Below are 16313 nucleotides of genomic sequence, written 5' to 3'. Positions count from 1 at the left end.
CTTGGTCCCTAACTAGAAGTTTCACCCCCATTGGCTATCAATGATGACAGTAGAAGGTATTCTGTTTGCTACTGAGTGAGAAAAATAATCATCAATATCACTTAGGTACTAACCCTGCAGTCTACAACAATGACCTTCCTGCTAAATATACTAGTGCAATAGAGGCACAAATGTTACAGGACTAACCCACCACTTACTGCTTAGACCACTTCGTGAGACAGAACTCACCTACCACTGCTCAAGTGGTCAAGAACCTGAGATTAGACAGGTCATAAGCCTAGGGGAAAACCTAATACTATTATTTTTTTAGAGTAACATAGCAATAAAATAACTCCTAATGACATGTTGCTATACTCATAGGTCAAAGCACTACTCAACCCACATCAGAGAAGCTTCTTGTAGTAGATGAGAATTAACACAAACCTCCAACTGGTCAATGTATAGAAAGAGTGAGACACTTTGGAGCACTATGTCCTAAGTCTTCATCAAAGTCCTCAGGGATCAGGGAGCTATGCAGGAAACAAAAAAGCTGTAAGATCCAGGTGATGGATGATTCCAAGGAAACAGTACTTTCCAGACACAACAGAACTGATGCACACATGAACTCACAGAGACTGTGCCATCACCCACAAAACCTATAAAAGGTCAAGCCAAAGAGTTCCTAGCACCAAGAGGAAGATGTAAAGTCTGGGTCTCAAAATGTTATCTGCAGCTGATACCCACTGGCACAAGGAAAATCAATTTTTTCCAGCAAAATATCACTGGAACTCATCAGAGTATGACCTACATCCAGGAGTAGCCAGCAACAAAACCTATATGGTATTATTATGAACTTTTTGTTTCATGTTGCTGTTCTGTTCCCCCCCCCCCCCTTTTTTTCCTTTGGTCTTTGTCCTTTAATTTTTGGTTTTGTGCTTTTCTGTGTATTTTTTTATTCTTGAAAGGAACATTAAGTCAGGTGGGTAGAGAGTTGGGGAGAATCTGGGAGGAACTGGTAGAGGGGAAAAATAATCAAAATATAGTGCATGAAAAAATTTTCAATTTAAAAAACGGGGGGGGGGGGAGAATACTTTAGTTCTCTAGCACCTGTGAGAACCTTGGTTCATCTGGGGAAGGGTACTGTAGTAACTTCAGTAATTCTGCTCAGTAGCTGTAAAGTATTTAGAATGCAGTATTATGAGAGTGAATAGTTAATGAAATTGAAAGTAGAAGCCTGAGTTATTTCGGAAAACACTCACTGGCCAGCTGTCCTGTTTGTTTTTTTAATACAGTCCCTGAGACTGAGAAAATGGCTCAGTAGGTAAAGTGCTTGCTGCATCAGCAATAAGGACTTTGAGTTCAGTTCTCCAACACACATGTACAAAACTAGAGATGGTAGCAATACCAGTAACCTCCCACTGGGAAGAGAGACAAGAAGATTGAGGGCTTGCTTGTCAGATAAGCCTAAAAGCCAATTGATAAACTAGCAGCCTCAGTGAGAGAGAGAGGACCCTTCTCAAACTGGGGAGTGACTCAGCAATTGTTTTTCTAGCAGAGGAGGTTCACAGCAACTACACAGCAGATAACCTCTTCTGGCTAAAGGTACTACACACCCATGGTTCACAGACATTCCTGAAGGCGAACCACCCATACATACAAAATAAAAATAAAAATAAATCTTCAAACATTTTTTTTCAAAAATAGAACTTGACTCCAAACGCTTTCTAACAGACCCCCAACCCATACCAAGAATCCAAATAATGCTACCCCAGGTAAGCTTCCTTTGCAAATGAACTAATGAACATAAAGACAAATGGCTGCTCATGGCAGAATATCTATACCAGCCCATTTAAGGTTCAGAAAACATAGCAGAAGAGGGGGTAAAAAGAATCTATGAGCTGGAAGAGAAAGGCCGCAGAATACTCTGTTTGGGGCACAACACAACAACTGTAATCATGACATCACAGCAGTTATAGTTGCCTATCTTGGGCCTGCATGAAGCTGACACTCATCAAATCAAACATGGGTTGGAGAGGGAGTCATACAGACCCTGATGTCAGTGAATTCAATAGCAGAATTTACAGTCATTATTTTCACTTCTGTTGCCACAATTGAGCCCATCAGGCTCTAACCACAGTTTGATCCTATGGTCACACAGATGGCACCTGGTTAAACTCAGTTGTTCACAAAGCATAAAGACATGAATGTGAAGGAATGAGAGTAACTAGAATACATATGTACAACTGTATACACACACATACATATATGCACACATACATACATCCATACATATACACACACACACACACACACACACACACACGAGAGAATAGAGCAATAGAAGATATTCATTGTTAACCTCAATTGTGCACATCCACACACATGCATAGAGTATACACATTACAAAAGTATAATATACACACAAGCAACCTTACAACCAGAGAAGAGTCAGTGGAGATAAGCAAGCTTTCAAGAGGATGGATCTACTAGTAATATGTAAGGATAAGCCTTGGGAAAGAAAAGGTATCCAACAAGTCAAGTATTTATACAAAAGTGATAGTATCTGTACAAAGTCAATCAACTAGTATGCACAGTAATGAATTATCTTTCTTGTCAAACACAATAGTAAAACAAAATAATAAAAGCCAAGTAATTTCAAATACAATGAAACATCAGTATTTGTGACTGAAATTCCTGTATTATTTCTGTGAACTCTTCCATTTAAAACAGAAAAATAGCCAGGCGTAGTAGTGCATGCCTTTATTCCCAGCACTGGGGGAATCAACAGCAGAAGCAGGCTGATCTCTGTGAGTTCAAGGCCAGAAAGGTCTACATGAGTTCCAGGACAGCCAGAGCTTTTAAACTCCACCTCAGAAAACAAAGAAAAAGAAAGTATAGTCAACTATAAGAGCACAGAGCAAAACTCATAGTCCACTGTCCAGAAGCCTAATCATCTTTCTTAGCAGGGAAGAAGAAAACCATCAGTGCCACAACTGGTGACATAATTTAGTGGTAATACATCTGTCATGTCAGAGGTCCTGGGATCAATCCCCAATACCACAATAAAACAAACAACTAGCATTAAATAAAAACACAACAACATTCAAATTAAATACTCAATTATTTCCATACAAATAATCAGACTAAGCATGAAAACATATCCTGGCTATATAATTTGCTCTTTGAATTCTTGGCACAAAGCCTGAAAAATCTTTGTACTTTCCTAAAGACAGGGTTTGCCATGATAGTAAGTAGTTCTTTAATGACTCTTAGATGGCATCAGCTAGCCACTTAAAGACCAAACAAGATCAACTATATGACTTAAATATGGGGATGTTGAATTGACCCATTTTGAGGAAGAAAAAAAAAGAGGCTGAAAATTGGGCTCAGTTTTGGGCAATGGCAGAATCAAGCAGCCCAGGTAATGAGATCTGAATCAAGGCCCTTGCTACTTAGGGCCTACTGAAGCACAGGATCCTAGGCAGTGAACACTAAAATAAAATCTAAAAGAGAAACAAACAAAAAACCCCTGATCATCTAGTACTTTTTAAAAAGATACTACAAAAATATGGACTCTACTCATTGTTCTTCTGAGTGCTTGCCGTCTGACTAGAGAGAAAATATATGAAATAGTAAGTTCTTAAGTAACACATGTTAAAGTTCTAGCAAACACCCAAACTGAGGACCCTGAGGCTAGCTAATAAAATCGGGAATAGGAAAGATTAGTGGACAAAAAACATCAAGTTCCCTGTATTCTCCAAAGGCATGCAGAGGTCACTGTGAAACTATGTATTTCAGTCTGTGGCCATTATTTCATATACAGCAAATTTTCAGAACAGATTTACAAGATGAATAAATGATATATCTAATAATTAAGGGAAGTTAATTTGGTATTCAGATATGATTCAACTTCAATTAAGAATTTTGCAAAGGCATTGACTTAATAATTTGCACATAAATTTGTAGTATCTCCATGACGGAGAATGAAATTCATCATCAAAGAAAATGAAGTATCAGAATAAAACTGGCTAACAATAAGCATGAGAAATATTCAAAATTAACAAAAACAAGTCTGCCGCAGCATACAATAGAGTCAGAAAAAGATGGCACCTTTCTAAAAGGAATTCTCAGTGACAAACCATGACAGGCCTAATCAAGATTCTTGGTGTGTATAGATTAAACCAAGAAAACTCTGACTGTTTCCATGTTACATTCTGTTCTACATGTACTTTATACTTATGGTAACTAGTGGGATTTCAATGCATGCTATCAAACATCTAAAAGAATTGTCAAAATGCTTTTAAAAATCTGTACATGTATCTCTCTTCTTTAAATAAAGTTGTAAGAAAAAAAAAGATTCTTGATGGTGTGTTTTTAAAACACACACACACCAACACAAAAAACACATAGTAACAAAACTGTATTTCTTCCTCTAAATACACCTTAGCTTGAATAAAGGAAGGCAAACTCCTGGTAGTAATCTAGAAACAAGGGAAAGCTGGTGACTAAGAGACTGAAGTTACAGGGAGAGAATGGTGCCTAATAACCCTTTCATTAATTAAGAAAATGGACAAGCAGAAATATAATCAAATCTTAAAGAGGCAAAGCAGTGGGCGTGGTGAGCAGTGGTAGAGCACTTTCTTAGCATGTGTGAGGCCTGGGCTTTGATCCTCAACACAACAAAAAGGAGATTCCTTAGCTGAAAGCAAACGGATGGCCTTCTGACAGATCTACCTAGAAATCAAATACCCAGTAGTAGTGAACAAAATAAATAATAGTAAAACAATTGAGAAATCACTGAATAGTAATTAACAGTATAAAAGAAACCATAAAAATGTCAAACTTAAAAGGAAAAAAATAGCTATTATCGATTCATCCATGTACAATAATTACTAGCAGAAATTTAGACTTAAGACTGCACAAATTGATTTTCAGGATCTACTAAAATAGTAGGCCATGTTATATTTTTCAAGTATAACATAAGAAGTTTACATTATAAGCTCAAGAATATCATGTTTTAAGTTCTCTCTCTTTTTTTTTTTCCCTGGTTTGTTTGTTTGTTGGGAGCTTTTTGGAAAAGGCAACTTTATAAGCTCACATATCTCAACATTTTAAACCAAACAACTAAACATCTAAAAATTCTTGTTCCCATGAGAAAAGGATAAAAATCTTTCCAGTGTTACTTCATGTTGCAATTTAGTAACCACCAATAGGGTATGCCTCTTACCATGAGATGATATGTTGGTTCTTTCTCTCAAGGTAAGTACATAAAAGATTGTTGCTTACACACTTAAGAGACCGTCTGCATACTAACCTGGCCCAGTCCAGGCATACCTCCTCCAAGTCTAAGAAGTCTGTCCATATCTCTAGAAAACAGAAACAAAGGAAAACGTTCCTAAGCACAAAAGTGTTTACTCAATTGCTATCTATATAATTCACCTTCAGTCACTCAGTATGTCAAAAATATTGGTGGTAATTACAACACAACATCAGACTTCCTGTTAATTAACACCACATATTAATTCAAGAAGCTGTCTTCCATGCTAATTAACAGACCTTATTTTACTGCTTTGGTTTTGGGTTATCCCCAGTTTTAAAGACAAGTAATCTTAGCATACTTTCAAAACTTTGCTATCCTTAAGTTAATTATATTTTCTTATTGTTATCTAATAAAGCACCTGGATGGGGGAAAGTGCCTAGAATGCTTATCATATGTATGATTGAATTTCCTTCAATTTGTTCAGAGTGTACAAATAAAAATCTACACTTTTAAATTAAATTTTAACATCCTCATTAGTAAGTGCTGTGCTAATTAACTTACAGCTTGTCAGTTATCATCAAAACTACATGTGAAAGACATTGTAAGTAGATTACGGATCTCTGAATTAGCATCAAAGGCTTTTTAAAAATTAACTCATTATATTAAAAGAAAATACTATAAACATAAAATGCATTAAGATAGTGCTCTAGAGCGCACACAGATACACTTATATCAGACTTTATAGAGATACACATCCCTTCACAGCTGCTATTCTCAATTTCAGAGTTAATTATTACAACTCTGAGTTATCAGTTTATCCTTCAGCATCTGGAATAACTAAGGAAGATACTCAAAAGCCTGAGAAGCTCACAACAGAAATAAAGGGAAGAAATGGCAGTTGTACTTACAAGGCATCAGATACAGAACAAGGAATCAAGTTATTCAAACGAACAGCAGTGTAACTAAGCATGTAAAAATGAAAACATAGCACTTTTTAACTTTAAAATATTACTACTGAGCCTTAAAATTTGTCTTCTTCCTAAGTGTATAATTTAGATCATAACAATTATAACCTAAACTAAGTGCCAAGAGATTAGGAGGTTTTGTTCATGCTTTATCAGTTAGAAAGGCTGCAAACTAATCCTCAATAACATACTTGAATCATTAAATTTCTGTCCAGTTATGTTTGCTGAATTAATTGGTAACAACTCTGACAACTGTAACATCACAAACTTAATTCAAGTGTGCATACAGAAAGGCACACAAATGAAGCCATGGACAGCACACTGGTTGATGGGACCACATGAAACACTGCTCATGCCCCCTTCCAGGCTCTATCTTCCAGTCAGGTGGGATTCTGGCTTCTAACAGTTCAAAATAGTTCTGCTGCTTTCAAATTCAGTAAAAACAGATTCATAGATTTTTTTTTTTTTTTTTTTTTTTTTGGTCTTTTTCTTTCACACAACATGCTTATGAGATTCTCAACAAATGAATTCATCCATACAAATGAAAAGGCAAGAAAATTTGGTATTTCAGACAAAATCGAATCTTCACAACCATACTTAACTACCTAATTATAATTACAAATAACATATCCATCAAGTTCCTCAACGCAGTCATTCAATACAACCCCTTTTAGACAACCCTGTGTATTTGAAAATATTAAAGATTATTTTCTCTAAAATGTATTTCTAAAGAAGAAAAATTCTTTTGCACCATTTCAAGTTCACAAAACTAAAGAATCAGTGGAGGTGACAACATACACTTCAGAATGCGTGTGTGTGTGTGTGTGTGTGTGTGTGTGTGTGTGTGTGTATACATATATACACACACACACATATATCCATACGTTCATTCTAGGCCTAAGTCGACTCCCAGCTGTGTTAGTTTATCTGCTTTCCCTGTGCTGTTTCTGATGACATTACTCAGACTCCAGATGCTGTGAATATACATGAGCGATGTGGGGAGCAGAGGGAAAGGAAATCTGGCAGGTCAAATTTGTGTTTTTCACAAAATTAGATGTCTGAGCAAACAGGAAAAGATATTTAACAAATTAAAACACTTAAGATGAACACATTTTATAAAAATACTAACATTTGGAAATGAAATATATTGATAAATATTCTAAACCACCCAACTTTCTAAAATCTGGTTATCACACATATTCATTACTTGATGCCTGTTAAAAAAATAATACATTTACATAGTATCTATCATATCCTCGAACAACAGCTAAAGATAAAATGTATTCTTAAACCTCACCTGTTCAGTAACTGTAATTAAGCTTCAATTTGTTGAATTTGACAAATTTCTTATTAACTCCAATTCTTGCTAATTCTGGAAGATACTATTTTTCACAAGAAATTTTTTTCTCTCTCTCCTAAAAAAGAAAGGTACTTAATTATTTTGAGAATTGAGGACATTTTATTACCCCCCAAAAAGAAGCAAAATTCTGCCAATGAAATAGATGCCACCATCCCCTAATGCTGGAGACTGGACTCAGGAAATCACCCAACACTCTTACATCATCAGCTCTAAAACTGAGTTTTAATAATTATCTTTTGAGAATACAGACTTATTTATCATCTAAGCAAATATTATGCATCAAGATTACTGTTACACATGGGAAGAACAACATTATCAACCAACCAAACTCTCCAAAAGTCCCCTGGACTAAAACACCAACCTTTATACAACACACTGAGAGACCTATTGATCCAGTTGCATATGTAGCTGAAGACAGCAGTGTCTGGCATCAATATGTGAGAGGCTTTTGGCCCAGGGGTGGAAGTTTTCCCAATGTAGGGGAATGCCAAGGCAATGGAGTGGAGAGGGTGATTAGGAGGGAGTGCACCTTTGTGAAGGCAAATGGAGAGGGAGGGGAGATGGGAGCCAGGGGCAGGGGAGGGGGATAACATCTCAAAAGTAAATACAGAGTATCTAATTTAAAAAAAGATTACAATTACGGTTCCACTGTGTTTATGAATTGTGTTTTTTCTACTGACTTTGAAGATTGACATTTATAGCTTTCAGTATTCCTTGAGGTCTCTTAAAGAATAGTATTTACTTACATTTTTTAAAAGAGTAAAAAAAATCAAATTATTATATAATAGCATAGGTTCAGTACAAATTTCTACACTTGTGCATATAGGACCCTACCAGTGTTATTTTTCATCTTGAAAACTTGACCACTGTGATCCCTGCAATTAGTTCATCATTTAGTTATTCATAAATATAATAAAAATAATAAGAACATATAAGGTGCTAAGAGTTGTATAAAATGTACAAAGGGATAGTGTTATAGCAACACTATCATCCTTTAATTACTACTGTGTTGCCCAAAGCATTGATTTATTTTTCAAAAAGATGCTGGACACCCTGAGTTTGAAGCCAGTCAAAACAGTAAAACTCTGTCAAAATCTACTTTTCTCCTTCCTTCTCTGAGCACACTTCAGAATTTAGAACTTAAGATTTTCCACCCATAATCGCAAAGAGATAAACACTGAGGAAAAAAAAGTTTCATTTTATTGCAGATCACAAATGAATGCAAAGTAGCAAACAATGTTGTCTCTGATAAGAGTAAATTTCAGGCCAAGGCTCAGAATATTTAGTCTGGTACTACTGACATACAGAACCATATGGAGCTGTTCAGTGTAGTGTTTAGCACTATCTTTGACCTCTATACATTGTGTTAGCAGAAATAACTAACGTGACAATAAAAATGTCTCCAAACATTACTAAATGTCCCTTGGAAGGGCAAAATCGGTCTCAACTGAGAAGCATTTCTATAAAGATAACCTGAGACTATGCATGCATCTTGAGACAACAGTATCTTTACTTTTCAAACTTATGAACCAAGGAGTTCTAGAAACAATTTGGCAGTTGTTCAAAAATTTAATCACAGAATTACTATATGGTTCACCAATTCTATTCCTTGAAGTATGCTACAAAGTACTTAAGACAGGTCTTTAAAACAAGACACATACATGCATGTGTATAGCATGGGGATTCACAATAGTCAAAACATAGAAACAGTCTAAATGCCAATCACATGGTGAGTAACAAATTCTATCATATATACATACAATAGAAGGTATTGAATATTATGGCTATAACAAAGTTATGACACATGTATGTTACAATTTGCCCAAACCCAAAAACATTATGTAAAGGCTAGAAATGCACCCCAGCCAGAGTGCTTTGCCTAGGTGTATAAAAAGATCTGAGTTCAAACCCTAGCACAAGAAGAAGGAAAGAAAAAAAGGAAGTTGTCCCAGAAACCCTGATTTAGACAGAAGGGGAGGAGTAGTAGGAAGCTGGGCCTAACAGGTGACATATGTAATGGTCTTAACTTCCAAGTTGAAACAGCCTAGAATCACTTAAGTTGAGTAGAGTGTGAATAAGAGATCATCTAGATCAGGTTGGCTGGTGGAGGGCTTGACTGTCTTGATTGCCTTTATTAAGAGAGACGGAGCCAGAAATTGGGTGCTACCGCTACCTGGTTTGGGGCCCTAGACTGTGTCAGAAAGAGAAAACTAGCTGAGTACTAGGCATACGATCACTCCTTACTTTGTTATGGTCGAAGTATGAGAGTTCAAATTCCTACACTGACTTCTCCAAAATGAATTTGTTAGATAACAGTAATTCACTTCTCTCATAAGTTGCTTTTGTAACAGCAACAGAGACATCATGTGATTCCACTTAAGTTAAACATACAATAACCTACTGGATAAAATGTAGACAACTGAACTGGTTGCAGCAGTTTTGACTTCCACCAATAGTGTGGAGTTTCTACTGTTCCCTTCCCCAACGCTCTCATCAGTACGTGTGCTCACTAGGCTAGTCATTCAGCCTGGGATGAGATGGAAGCTTAGAGTAGCTGTACTTTGTTGTTTCTCTGGTGGCTAAAGCGAGTGAAATTTTTAAAAATAGCTACTGACCATTTGTGTTTCTTCTTTTAAGAAACACTCTGTTCAACTTGTTAGACCATTGTTGACTGGCAGCTTTTTTCTTAACAAACATTTATTTCTATGTGTGTGTGTATATACCATTTGTGTGTGCAGGGTGGTTTTGAATTTTTGGTGCTTAATTTTTGTGGTTCTTTATATATTCTAGCTACTAACCCCTCTGATGAAGTACAGCTGGCAAAGATTTTCTCCAGTTCTGTAGGCTGTCTGTTCACTCTGTTAAGTTTTTGTTTGCTTGTTTTTTTTAATATATATAGAAACCTTTTGATATGATTCAATTTGTCAATTCTAATTGATATTTATACATCTAAAAATAAAATGTTTACAATTGAGGCAAATGAGACGGCTCTCCTCCATTCAACAAAATCATGAGCTACCAATATTTTTAAAAGTATTACAAGTGGGAAGATGAAAAGCTCTGGAAATGGTTGGTAATAATGCAGTGATTCAACAAAGCAAATACACTAAACACTATAGAACTACATACCAAAAAGTTAAAATGATATACTTACCAGGACTATTTTATAAAACACACACACACACACACACACACACACACACACACACACACAGTACAACAAAAACAAAACAAGACAAAAAAGCCGGGACTACAACAAGTGTACCTATACTTCAGGATTTTTTGGCAGTCCTGAGGACTGAACCAATTGAACCTAGAACTTTGTCCACAATAGGCAATTACTCAACTATATCTCCAGTTCCTACTGAGGTATTTGAAATACAGAACTCATCTTCAAAAGAGACATATATTCTAGGTTCATGCATGGAAAATAGTGAGCAATTAGCTACACTCAGAGTACGTTATTCATCTGAGTTACCCATACATTCAAAATCAGAAAAATACAGAAAATGCTACATGTACAACTAACATCTCAAATATAATTTTCACAATCTTTATTTCATATAGTTTAGTTATTAATAAGATGATCTAAAGGCGCAAGAAATAAAAGCAGCCCACTGGGTTGAGATAAATGATGACAACTACTTTCCTTCCCCTGTGGGGGTCAATGCTGTCACCCTGCAGCCAAGAAGGCAGCACTGATTCTAACACTCATTATTTAGTCAATTACCTCTCCTCAATCTTCTTATCCACAAAATGAGAACAAAGAGAACATCTGTTTCATACAGCTGTTTAGAAGAAATCAATGCACGTAGAAAAATTTTGACATAACTATAGGCATAAAACAAACAATGAATGCTACTTCTATAATCAGCACTCACCATCCTAGAATAGCTACCTTTCTTTCTCACTCTGAAGTCACTTAGAGGGCCTCAGAACACTAGGTATATTCACAGAAATAAATCTATTATATTGGAGACAGAGACGTACATTTTCAGAATTCAGCAAAAAGGTTCACAAGTTAAACTGTACACATAGCATAAGAGGGTTTTTTTTTGTTGTTTTTGTTATTGTTTTGGGTTTTTTTGTGGGTGGGGCTCAAGCCCAGGTTTCTCTGTGGAGTCCTGGACTGTCCTGGATCTCACTCTGTAGACCAGGCCAATCCTCAAACTCACAAAGATCTGCCTGCCTCTGCAGAAGTTATGAGGCACAGCCATCTAGCTAAAATAGAACACCTTCAATTCACAGAAGCAGCAACATTGTAAAAGTTTCTAGATCTAAACTAAGTTTCTACCTATCAAAAAAACTGAAGAGTTAAGAGCCCACTCATAATAAATCACTCTTAATCTATTTTATTTTGATCTGTGTATTTTGCCTGCATGCATGTATCCACACCACATGAATGCCATGTGCGCCTTGAGGTCCAGAAAAGGGTGCCAGATCCTCTGCAAACAGGAGTGCTGGGATCTGAACCTGAGTCCTCTTTAAGAACAAGTGCTGTTAAGCACTGAGACGCTTCCCCTATACCCCTTTTATAACTTCTCTTAACACATTTCTTACCACAATATGAAGTGTTTTACATACCCAGTATAACATCACATACACAGCAATATTCAGAACCCTTATTAGCAAAAAGTATAAAACAAGTATCTACTTGAAGGTTGATGACTTGCCACTTAATCTCTCAGAGTAGTATCTGACTAAAATGTAATTAGTTTTAGATCATGTTCATGTTAGCTTTAAATCGGTTCTCAACTATTTATAGGCACTATATGGAACAGTGGCTATCTCAAAAGCAGATCCTTCAAAGTTGAATTAGTTTGGATATTCCAAACTTTTCCTAGGAATACTAACATATCAAAAATGCCTACACTTCATTTAAAATCATGAAGCATTTAGTCATTCAGGCTTCCAACTTTACTGGCTTACTCCCCATTCTTCTATATAAATATTAATATTCTCAAACTATTTGGGATCTCACTATATTTCTCCATCCAATTCCTCTATTGTCTGGTTTTTGGAAGATAGGAACTTCTTCCCTACTTTTTCCAGTACAATCAGAACTAGAGTCACTGTAATTCTTTAAGTAGGATTTGGTCCCCACCTTTTTTTGAGACAGGGTCTCACCAGCCAGGACCCTGCTATAGAAGAGCTGGCCTCACACTTGCAGCAATCCTACTACCTCTGCCTTGAAAATACTGGAATTACAACATTTTAACCTTTGTGGCTTAGCAAGTGAGGGGCTTGCTGCTTAGCCTGATATCTTGGTTGAAGTGCTGAACTGACTTCTGGAGTCTGTCAACAGACTGTCTCTTCTTCCCTCCCTCAACCCATTACATAGTAGGTCTCCACCTGTGTCTGACTCCTTCCCCTAACCCACAAACACCAATCAGGGAACCAGTGTTTTAAAAATTAAAACACAAGATTCCACTCCAACCTCCATGTAGAAGACTAAGAATTTAGTCTTAAGAGTTATGGCTATCTACCACACTGTCACTAATTACAACATCTAAGCAAAATATTTTCTAAGTACTACCACACCGAAAGACAGTAACATTAAGTAAAAATGCCTCTAGAATCAGTCAACTTAGATCTGAATCCAGACTTCACCATCTACCCACTGTTGAAGCTAAATGCTAAAGTTCATCTACAAAATACACAGCCCTGCTACGTCTGTTGTGATAATACATCCAAGATGTCTAAGAGCCTGGACGGAATAGTCCAGGCACTCAATAAAAGCTGCCACTGTGCATTTACTGCATGTAGCCATCACCATGGTTATGGCGCCCTTAAAATTGATAGAGATCATTCTACCTAATGCTTTCTTTTGACAGCTGAGGATACTAAACCATCACAAAGCAAAGTATGGCGGCAGCACTACAATAAACTCATCACAAGCAGACTTGGTGTGCCTACTCAGGTAAGGTTTTCACAAGTAACCCCGAACCATCACCAAAATACTGCTGTAAACACTGAAAACCAAAAGGGTACAACTGCTTCCTGTTCCTGATTTTCAAATAAATGATTCTGAATCTAGGTACTAAATATAGGGTTTATAGAGTAAGTATAAAAAGATGAATCCAGTCCTTGAAGTTAAAACCCAGCTTTTTAACTAGAATAGCAATGCTTTATTATCAAAGATCCTAGGGGGTGAGGTGGGATGGACATCCCAAATCTAATAGATGACACTAAAATAAAAGTTCATAATTTCAAAATGTTCTTTTGACAAGATTTAACTTTGTTTTGGACAAATTCAAGACAGTTTTCAACTCTTCCCAAGAAAACCTTAGCAATAATAATGAGCCACCGTATATCTTAATTATCTCTATATATACAACCCATGCACTTTAAGTCATATGATTGGATTTGTATTATTTTAATTGTATGTGGGGGAGGGTATCTACACATTAGTACTGGTACCCGAGGACATCTACAGAGCTGGAGTTACAATCCACTGTGAGCCACTGAATACGGTGCTGGGAAGAGAATCTGGGTGCTCTGCAACTTAGAGATCAGCCTGCCTCTGCCTCCTGAGTTCTGGGGTTAAAAGTGTTTACCTGTCTTAGATTTCTATTGCTGCGAAGAGACACTCTGACCACAGCAACTCTTACTGAAAACATTTAACTGGGGCTGGCTTACAGGTTCATTATCATGGGGCGAAGCATGGCGGCAAGCAGGCACACATAGTGTGAGAGTCCTACACCTTGATCCACAAGCAGGAGACTGTGTGCCACACTTGAGCATGTGACACCTCAAAGCCCATCCCAACAGTGACCCAGTTCCTCCAGCAAAGTCCCACCTCTAATAATGCCACTCCTTCATGGGCCTATGGGGGCCAATTACAAACTACCACAGCCACGAAGTGGAACTTGGTTGTCATTTTAACTTTTTACTTTGCTAAAGTAGGATTACAAGCCTTTAACTACAACACTTGGAAAACGGAGGCAGGACTGTATAAGTTTAAAACCAGCCTGATGTACATAATTAGTTTTAGAACAAGCAGAGATACTGAGTAAGAGCCTATCTCCATATTAATAAGTAAACAAACAGTCACATAATTTCTTAAGACTCTTGAAACGCAGGCATTATTCTTTGACAGACACCGAGCTGGACTCACAGGAAAACTGAGTTCCAACATACAGCAGCAGTAGTTGATTTCTACTTTACTCAAAAATGGAAATGTAACTAATTCACAGATCAATATTCAAGTGGAGCAATACAGCAAGCAATGGCATAGCAGGAAAACCCAAGCTTTATTCTGAAAACATTCAGGATTAAGAGTAATGACTCACTGAGGCTTTAAAAGCTAGTAAGGCAAACGAGTAAACGAACATGCACTCTCCTGAAATTCGGTCCATCCTCGCTCCTTTTCTTCCCTAAACTGGAAGTTTCTTAACACAGAACGAACACAAGTGGACCATAAATAGGGTTTTTCCAGTTGTGAGGTTAAAGGTTCCCAAACTAGGGGTAAGCAGAAACGTTTGCAAGATGACATCCAGACCTATCCCTGCCAGAGACCCGGAGGTGAGGGCCAAGGGGCCTGCTCCCCATCAGGCCCCGGACTCCACCGGCAACCTGGCTGGGCAACGTGACTCAGGAAAGCCCAGGGCTTGCGGCGGCCTAGCGAGGCAGGTTCCGGGACGTCCCAGGCCCGCCTCCGGGCTCGGCTGAGGCCTCCTGAAAAAAGATCGCGGTCTGCACCCTACCTGGCCTACTGGCGACGCGGCGGCGAGGGCAGCGCCTCACACTCAACAAGGACCTGGCTCGGAGAAGCGGCGATGAATCAGCCCGATTCCATTCAAAAGAGTCGCCCAGGCCTGTGCTGAGAAGTACTTCCGGGTTCCCGGCTCTCCCTCGGCTTCCTTTCCTCTACCGCCAATTGGAGTCCGCCGGGGAGTGGAGCCGGCTGGGGGAGGGGCAAGGGACAGCGCATGGCGCATGCGCAGGCCGCCGCTGGTCCCAGTCCCCGGGAGGCGGAAGTCAGAAGCGCTGCTCCGCCCTCCCTTTTTTCCTCACAGTGCCGGTCCTGCTTCACTGAGGTCTCTCTGTTTTGGAATTTTTGGAGGTGTCAGCGTTCTGGAGCCCAGAATCTCCTTGGTTCTGCCCTTTGCCTTTGTGGCCTTCCTCAAAAAGTAAAACTTTGAATTAAGGTTGTCTTGGTCATTCAAAAAGCAAAAATTAGAGGGGAGAAGAGGAGATGGTTAGAGATAGGCTCTTTCCATATCTTGCCTTCACTGCCTAAAAAGGGTTATAGAATTCAAGGAAATTCGACGTTTTTCCAGTGTTCCTGACTTATTTTCAGCTGTTTACTTCCTCTTATTTTAGCTGTTTGAATACATACTGGAAAAAAAACCGACTCCACATAATTATAAAAATTTAAAAAAAGACCTTTTATTTTTGCTTTGTGTTGAATTTTCAAAGCAAAGTTACTCCAGAAATTAACAAGTTTATGTCACATCATATGAAAATATAATTTCCGTTTAGGTCACTCGCCATGTTTACGGATTGCTCCCACTTTCTGAAATATGTTAAAATGCATCTTTAAAGCCTTTCTAGTTTTAAAAAAGCATTCCTGAGTCAAAAATCATAATGGAACTACTGAATGGTGGGAGAGAACAGATTTCAGAATCATTCCCCTTTAGTAAAGATCACAAGGAATCTGCTTATTACTCAGGAATATGGTTGTGATGGTTTGTATATGCTCACCCCAGGGAGTAGCACTATTAGAATGTGTGGCCCTGTTGGAGTG

At 37.9% G+C, this 16313-nt stretch overlaps 2 protein-coding genes across 2 annotated transcripts in view; one reads left to right on the top strand and one right to left on the bottom strand.

Annotated features, from left to right (window-relative positions):
• Nucleotides 1-15404, bottom strand: part of PSMD14 (proteasome 26S subunit, non-ATPase 14) — a 90016-nt gene extending 74612 nt beyond the window's left edge. The window contains exons 1-3 of the mRNA XM_080927119.1: nt 15271-15404; nt 7502-7619; nt 5294-5345 (exon numbers count right to left, since the gene is read on the bottom strand). Coding sequence (XP_080783245.1) covers nt 5294-5341 — 48 coding nt within the window. The 5' untranslated portion in view covers nt 5342-5345; nt 7502-7619; nt 15271-15404. The remainder of the gene's footprint in view (nt 1-5293; nt 5346-7501; nt 7620-15270) is intronic.
• Nucleotides 15405-15502: 98 nt separating this feature from the next.
• The window catches only part of LOC308429181 (non-structural maintenance of chromosomes element 4 homolog A-like), a gene marked incomplete at both ends in the record, with an annotated part of 34851 nt that continues 34040 nt past the window's right edge, over nt 15503-16313 (top strand). Inside the window, 1 exon segment of the mRNA XM_080927928.1 lies at nt 15503-15696. Within this exon segment, the coding sequence (XP_080784054.1) occupies nt 15503-15696 (194 nt within the window).

The sequence above is a fragment of the Micromys minutus genome (genome assembly GCF_963924665.1).
Source record: "Micromys minutus genome assembly, chromosome: 13".
NCBI lineage: Eukaryota > Metazoa > Chordata > Mammalia > Rodentia > Muridae > Micromys > Micromys minutus.
This window is presented reverse-complemented; position numbering and strand designations above follow the sequence as displayed.